General features: G+C 36.7%; 1 protein-coding gene across 2 annotated transcripts in view; it reads left to right on the plus strand.

Moving 5' to 3' along the window:
• CWC22 (CWC22 spliceosome associated protein homolog) overlaps positions 1-8680 on the plus strand; it is a 62877-nt gene that overhangs the window by 47841 nt on the left and 6356 nt on the right. For both annotated transcript variants that reach the window (XM_060152530.1, XM_060152529.1), the window contains exons 14-17: positions 427-487; positions 4221-4298; positions 4927-5079; positions 7220-7347. In XM_060152530.1, coding sequence (XP_060008513.1) covers positions 427-487; positions 4221-4298; positions 4927-5079; positions 7220-7347 — 420 coding nt within the window. The remainder of the gene's footprint in view (positions 1-426; positions 488-4220; positions 4299-4926; positions 5080-7219; positions 7348-8680) is intronic.

The following is an 8680-nucleotide window of genomic DNA, read 5'->3' on the forward strand; positions in this document are numbered from 1 at the left end:
GATTAAGCACTGGATGTCATGCTGGGCTCCTGGAACATCTTTTACCTCTTCCTGACTTGGATCAGGAGAAGTGGAAATATTTAGCAGTGTAATAAAAATTTGCTTGCTTTCTGTGTCTATGGATTTGCACATTCTGGACATTGTATATAAATGGAATTATACTGTATGTGGTCTTTATGTCTGACTTCTTTCACTTAGCATAAGTCAAAGTCCATCCATTTTATACTGTAGTATGTATCAGTATTTCATTCCTTGCAGAGTTAAGAACTATGTCTTTTTTATATATACAATACAGTAATATGAAATTATAGTAAAAAAATATTTAAAACAATTATTAAAGTAAGATTTTTATATATGAAAGAGTGCTACAGTTTAAATATGCTGCAGGTTTTTAACCTAATTATTGTGACCATTTTATCTCTACAGTTTAGATTTTGAAGAGTGTGCTCACAAATTGCTGAAAATGGAGTTTCCTGAGGGTCAAACAGTAAGTTAATACTTTTTTTTCTTTAGGAAATATATACTGGTTATAAAAATGGTTAAGACAGTTAATAGGTTTCATGAATTGAAACAGTAACTCAGTACTGAATACTCATTTTTTTAAATGTAGATTTTCTAAAATTTTAAAGTAACTCAAAACTTAGGAGTTCCGAGGTGCTTCATATATGCTACTCATTCCAGTGACTTAAATTGGCTGTTTGATTTGGCTTTGGGAAAAGGATGAAGTCTCTCTGAACCACCACACTTTACACAAATTTCTGAGTGGTTGCCTGTAAATCAAATGGTGGCTTAAATACAACAGGAAGTTTGTTCTCTAATGAATTACCTGGTTCGTCTACTTTATGCACTAAAACGTTCTTTTGTCATAGAAGTTGTGAAGATCACCATACATGTTGTTACATTACTTTAATTGCATACAGAAGAATCTGTACCATTTTTTTCATGCATTAATTCATTTAACAAAATGTATTCAGCATATATTGTATGTCAGGCACTCTGCAAGGTGTCAGGGATTCAGCTGGCCATAAAGTACATTTTAGCCCCCTCTTAGCCCATTAGTCTTATAACTAGTTAGTAAACGTCAGTATTCAAAGTATCATAGAACCCTAATACCAAGGATAATAAAGACTAGATGGGTGTTTTTTTCTAGTTGTATTCTTATGTATATTATTCCCTGTCCATCTGGATTTTAGATCCTTGGAACCTGAGCCAAGGCTTTCAAGGTTTTGTTTTTCACACCTTCCTTTACATGTAGTAGACAGGTGCAGAGTGAATGTATCAGCTCTACTAGGCTGTTTGGTTTCTAGTTCTTCTAAAAGATCTTCTTGACTATCTGAGCTAAGTTAACGTTAAGTGGAAGTCCTTTGTCTTAAGGCTTTAAATATGTTCTGTTACAGGGATGGGCACACTGTGGCCCAGGCTCACTGCCCATTTTTGTAAATAAAGTTTTATCGGAGTGCAGCTGTCCCCATTGGTTGATGTATTGTGTATGGCTGCTTTTGCCCTATAGCAGCAGAATTGACTAGTTGCAGCAGAGACTATATGGCCACTAAAGCCTAAAATATTTACTGTCTGGCCTTTTTTTTTTTTTTTTTTTGGCGGTACGTGGTCCTCTCACTGTTGTGGCCTCTCCCGTTGCGGAGCACAGGCTCTGGACATGCAGGCTCAGCGGCCATGGCTCACGGGCCTAGCCACTCCGCGGCATGTGGGATTCTCCCGGACCGGGGCATGAACCCGTGTCCCCTGCATCGGCAGGCGGACTCTTAACCACTGCACCACCAGAGAAAGCCTACTCTCTGGCTTTTTACAGAAAAAGTTTCCCAACCTTTGTTCAAGAATATAGATTAGTTCTTGAAATGCCATGGTATGGAATTTTGAAAAGAGATTATTCTTCTCAAATTTAAAAAATTATATTTTCCCTCTTAAAGTTTATTTATTGGTATATTAATAATAGTGTACCTATTTGTATTATGGTTCACTTGATGTGTTGTCATTGGAAGGGAATAGATTAGTGAATTAACCTTTAAAATTACAATTGAAACTGAAGTTATAGTATGATCTTGTCACATTATTTGAGGAATACAGTTAAGTCATTATAAATTTTATTAATATTAATCCAGAGGATAGTTGTTCTAGAACTTAACTTCAACATATTTTGATAACATTTGGAAGAGTGTCTTAGTGCATCTATTTTCGTGCACTCAAAAGACTCTCCTAAAATCACTATGATATTTAATTAAAATGTTAAAATATTTAATTATTTTATGCCACAGGGAATAACTGTTGTAATTGCACTTAGTCTAAGGAAGAAAGTAATTTGTTTTTCAGGTAGTGCTGACTTTATTAGCAATGCTATCAGCATATTACCATGTTATATTGTTTAAAACCTGATTACCTGTTAGGTTATTGTAAAATACAGTGTTGGTAGAAGAAGTTGAAAATGTATTTTAATATATCAAATTAACATTATATGGCAGAACTCAGAAAAGCCTCATTTAAGTTTTTAGTACTATATTAAATTTTGACAAGTACATCTCTTCAGAACTTAGACATTTATAAACATTTTAATTGACGCAACTCGTGACTAATTTTTTAAAAAATTATAATAATCTAGTTATATAATTACATCTAAAAATAATCTTATATTGTGAAGGTAGGCCTTTGAGTAGATAGTTTTATAAGTGAATTATCAGCTTCTAGAACAGCACTGTCCAATAGAACTTTCTGCAGTGATGAAAATATTCATATTCTGCACTGTTTAGTACAGTGGCCACTATACTCGTCACATGTCGCTTTTGAGTACTTAAAGTGTGACTGAGAAACTAAAATTTGATGTAATGTTAAGCAATTTAAATTTAAATAGCTATGTGTTGCTAGGGCCTACCATACTGGACAGCACAGTTTTAGAGTGTCTGTTCTGTGCTTCTTCAGGGTCCCCTTGCTTCCTCTTGCACATAGATATTTGCAGTAAATGCATATTGACCTCATTTTTTAAATAATTTACAATAATTGCTTAGGTTGTATCTTAGTAATTATTATATCAAGTGACAAAATGTTACAAAATGTTATCAAGTGTCAAAATTCTTAATTGAAGATATAAAGGTAAAATTAAAGTAAAAATGAACTGAAATGTATACATTATATTTTATAAGCTTGGTTTCTGTTTGTGGAAAGCAAATACATTGCAGTTACTGTATTTAAAAAAACTAATTTTAAACTTTCTGATAAGAAATGTTTTTTTGAGAAATATATTTAGTTAATTCTACAGCAGTGCTCAGGGTTAGGGGTAGGGTTATGCCTTTTTTCATTTTGTCTCCATTGATTTGTCCACATTTCCTGAGTTTCTTCACTTATGAAATTTCTATAATCAACACATATTTCATTAAGGTTATTTCAGGAATTAGTAAATAATATTTATTTGTTAAAGTCATTTGTGATGATGGTATTTCCTGATCCTGGATTTATTCTTGCATTTCTTAGTTCAACAGAATTTTCACAAAGGAGTTTTCAAGGCCCATAAATAACTGATTGGACAGTGTGTTATTATAGCAGTTATGAAATGATTCCATCTATTTATAGAGATTCATCTATTGACAGATCTATATGTATAACATTTATTTTGAGGTTAAAAAACTTAGCCACAAAGGTCTTTTTTTGTTGTTGCTCTTTTAAATATATTTTCTTCTTTATCAGCCAGAGGGTCATTTACATTAACATTGAAGCTGTGCCCATGTATGCTTCTGTAAAGACTCACCATGTTCTGCCTTCTCCATACTAACAAAATATATTCCTTCATAATTGGGTTTAAATCTTTGGAAGATGTATAACTGAACTGTTATATGTCATATTGGTGATCTATATTTAAAAGACTTCTGTGTAGAATCTTTTTAGAATACAGTATATTCAGTCTCTTTTTGATGTATCTGTTTCCTATACTAGGTTTTCATGAAGTGGTTCATACTTATATGAATTTAGAATTTTATAATCAATCTAATTAGCATAAATGACTGGAATTTCTGTCAGGCAAACAGAAGACTTTAAAAAACTATAGGCTTGAATAGATTGAATTTTTTGTTTTGTCTGCACAACTAAAGTTCACAGAGTTTTGTGTTTTTAAAACCTTATTTAAAAATTCAGGCTGTCTCTATCATATTGATAAATTATCATATAGCATGGATTCACTGTGTTTTGAATCATTAATGTAATTGTTCTCCAAATAGAAAGAACTGTGCAACATGATACTTGACTGCTGTGCCCAACAAAGGACATATGAGAAATTTTTTGGCTTATTAGCTGGGGTGAGTTCCAACCTCATTTTTCTTGTTGGATTTTGATGAAATCACAAGGGTAATTCTTAACATGAGTATTGCGAATTAATGTGTCTGCTTTGTTGCCTGGTCTAGTAACATATCTTTGCTGAAAGCAAATTGTTCTTCCCTTCCACAGGTTTCCCACTTTGCAGCTTCCTCCTTTCCCACTTCATTTTTGTAGTGCCTTAATACTACGTATTACTCTTCCAGAACTTTGAGAAATTCCACATGCTTTGTAAAATTTCCCAAAGAGGACAGTTAAATGCTGTCTTTTCAAAATTTCACAGCAATTTCTGAAGTCAAGTACATGCTCAGGCAGCACAAATAAAGCATGAGCTAAAATAATTTTTTGAGTCCAAACTCAACCCACAGAGAAGTATATTTATCTTATACAAATGTGTATGTCTGTGGTCAGCTACATGTATAACTTTGTTTTAGCATATAAATCCCAGGTAGATAGGGGTGATATATATTAACTTCTTTTTTGAGCATCCCATTATACAGCACAAGAAGATTGAGTGATATGATATACAAATATTTATTAACTTTTGATTGAATAAAATTAGTATTTAATATGCTCATAATGGTATTGACATTTTTATTTTTAATTTATTAGCGATTTTGCATGCTAAAAAAAGAATACATGGAATCCTTTGAAAGTATATTCAAAGAACAATATGATACCATCCATCGCTTGGAAACAAACAAATTGAGAAATGTTGCTAAGATGTTTGCTCACCTCTTATACACCGATTCACTTCCATGGAGCGTAAGTAGATAGGTCAATATTTGTACTTCTTTCCTAATCCCCTGTTATTATGAAATAGATATTAAGTATAGCACAGCCATACTTTTCCTATGTAGGAAATGTACTTTAAAATGAAATGTTGAGGGCTTCCCTGGTGGCGCAGTGGTTGAGAGTCCGCCTGCCGATGCAGGGGATACGGGTTCGTGCCCCAGTCCAGGAAGATCCCACATGCCGCGGAGCGGCTAGGCCCATGAGCCATGGCGGCTGAGCCTGCGCGTCCGGAGCCTGTGCTCCGCAACGGGAGAGGCCACAACAGTGAGAGGCCCGCGTACCGCAAAAAAAAAAAAAAGAAATGTGGAGCAAACTTTTACTATAATGGCAGTCTTTGAGGTTGTGTTCATATAACATGGGATCAAAAAACTAAGTAGGGACTCCCCTGGTGCTGCAGTGGTTAAGAATCCGCCTGCCAATGCAGGGGACACAGGTTCGATCCCTGGTCTAGGAAGGTCCCACATGCCGCTGAGCAATCAAGCCTGTGCTCCACAGCTACTGAGCCCGCACGCCTAGAGTCCATGCTCCGCAACAAGAGAAGCCACCTCAATGAGAAGCCCGCGCCCCGCAACGAAGAGTAGCCCCCGCTCGCCACAACTAGAGAAAGCCTGCACACAAGAACGAAGACCCAGTGCAGCCAAAAATAAATCAATTGATTAATTAATTAATTATTTTAAAAAAAGAAAAGCTAAGTAAATAATGTGTGAGTGTAAGAAATACTATCCTGGATGATATTAACAGTCCAAACATTACAGTTCTTTCTGATAGTGACGGCTAGGAGTGTTTTCAGAGAAAATGTAGATTTTCATCTTCTCTGTATACACACGTGTGTGCACACTCATATTCACATACACCAATAGTCTGGTGGCATATGAGCCTCTGAGTTACTGCCTGTTTCCTGACGGAGTAACTGTCAATAGTTCCTCTGGTAAGGACATAAGAGAAATGACTGTTCTGGCAAGATGTATTTTTCTTAGCAGGCATTGAAGTTGGGTAAGTGATAGGGAGGAAGTTCTGTAGTCATAGTTAGAACAAGGAAAGATACTCTCGATGGGGAAATGTACACTGGGTTGGAATTTGAACTGCATTCATTAAGCTGGCACTTAATTGTACAATTACTATTCATTCAACAGCCACTTGTTTAGTCACCAACTCTGTGCCCAGAAAGAGACACTGGGCATCCAAAATGAATTGTATATGGTCCCTGCTTTCAAGAAGCTTAGTACCATAAAACAGAAGAGGTAAGATGCCCAAGGTAATAATGCAAAATACAAAGTAGTAGGTTAGGCTGAAGGAACTGAAAAATCGGAAAGAAATTATATCCAAGATGGAAGAAAAAAGAGAATCATATTGTAGAATACCACAACCCAGTGATAGAATGAAGCAGCATCATTGAGCTTACAAATGGTGGATAGAGTTTTGTAATACTTTAAGTACTAAGTGTGTCCAGCTACTTTAATAGGCATTTATAAGCTAACCCAGCAGGCTAATCATAACTTTTACTTTGTTTTTACTCCCTTCTCTGGGAAAATGAAATCAAAGTTTTAAACAATTGAAATAAGTGAGCTCCTGGAACACATCCATAAAAAACTGGAGGTTGCTTTTATTTTTATTTACCCTAAAATTTCTCTCTGTGAGCTTCAGTAAGCCCAATCTTAACTATTCAGAACAAGCCATCACTCTTCGTCTTTACTCGTCTTGTGTACTCTAGTCCTGGACAAAACTGTAGCTTGATGCTTTAAGTGGCATTTTTCCCCATACCCTCTTACACCCATGTTTTGATGAGTGAGTTTTAGGAGCTAATAATCTTAGCATTATATGCTCAAGACAATATTCCTTCCTGCTATAAAAAGCACATTACTCAGGAAAGAGAATGAACTCTATTTCTGTAGCATCTTAACATCTTGGAAATTTGTATGGAGAAGCAGTCTTAAACTTTCCCAAGTAATAATGCATATCAGCATAAGGGAAGATATTTAGAGATAATTCTAACTGCAGATGAGAGCAAATCGTTAATTTCAAGGGACACTATAAGTTACAGATATTGGTCACTTTGTCTCATCTTTTGAACACCAAGATAAAATTATCGTTTTCTAATTTTAATTTTCAGGTTCTTGAATGCATAAAGCTGAGTGAAGAAACCACTACATCATCCAGTAGAATTTTTGTGAAAATATTTTTCCAAGAACTGTGTGAATACATGGGTCTTCCTAAACTTAATGGAAGATTAAAGGATGAGTAAGTTTATTATTAAGCACTCTTTATTCTTACTGCCCTCGGAGGTTTTCCCCTACTTTAGCAGCCGTAAGTTCACCCTTAGTTGTAAAAATACAAGTTAAGTCCTTAGGACATTCTTTGTCCGTTACACTGTTCTGACTCTGATGCTCTGTGTGGCACAGAACAACGTGAAACTTTTAACGATCGATTTGTTCAAGTAGAGAAAATGCAGAATTAACGCCTCTTTTAGTTTAGTTAGAACATACAAAATTTTTTTTGCATGCTCACTGGAGTTTCCCAGTAATGAGTATTTGTAGTTTTATTTTCATTTTTACCCTAATATTGAGCCAAAGAATGATAATTTTTTTTATTATCAGTGGATGATTGTGAACATATACCAGTGAATATCAGTCCTGTAACTGTTGAAATTATTACACTGAACTAGGGCTTTGTTCCAGGACTATTATGGAATCCCTGTCCCAGCTTCCTTACTTCCTGTGTATTCAGATTGCCCATTGCCATGCACATTGGCTTCTACTCCATTCACACTCCTGAAATCCTTTCAGATTTTTTTCAGTGACCACCTGCCGAGTCCCGCAGTCTTTCTCAGTCCTCATGCCTCGTGACCTCGTGGTCTCACTTACACCGTTGACCACTTGCTCATGAGCTCACTTTCTTATTCTGCCTTGCTCCCCCCAACCTCTCTCTCCTCTTCAGCCTGCCTCTCCGGTATTCGCTAAAGGTCTGTCCTGGATTCTGCATGCTCTGGGCGGGTCCATCCACTTCTCTTAGCTTCGTATACTTACTTATTGGTCCTTACCTACTTTGCCAGGCTCACATACTCCCTCCCCAGCAAGCCGCACTGCGGCTGCACTGCACCAACGCTGCGCAGCTGGTTAAGCAAGTCCGGCTCATTCATGCCTCCTTACCTCTGTTACCAGAGCTAGGAATTCCTTCTCTTGTTCTATCCAGCAAACTCGTATTAATCGTTCCTCTTACATTAAGTTACCTTTTTCTATGAAGAATGGTTTTTCCTAACTCTGCAGCTTAGTGCATTGAATGTAGCACTCAAAACCACATGTCCCGGGCTTCCCTGGTGGCGCAGTGGTTGGGAGTCCGCCTGCCGATGCAGGGGACGCAGGTTTGTTCCCCCGTCCGGGAAGATCCCACATGCCACGGAGCGGCTGGGCCCGTGAGCCATGGCCGCTGAACCTGCGTGTCCGGAGCATGTGCTCCGCGACGGGAGAGGCCACAACAGTGAGAGGCCCGCGTAACGCAAAAAAACACATGTCCAAAACCACATTATATTGTTAATGTTTCTCTATTTTTTCCCCCTGCCTAGAAACAGTGATTC

This window comes from Lagenorhynchus albirostris, chromosome 6, assembly GCF_949774975.1.
Source record: "Lagenorhynchus albirostris chromosome 6, mLagAlb1.1, whole genome shotgun sequence".
In the NCBI taxonomy this organism is placed as follows: Eukaryota; Metazoa; Chordata; class Mammalia; order Artiodactyla; family Delphinidae; genus Lagenorhynchus; species Lagenorhynchus albirostris.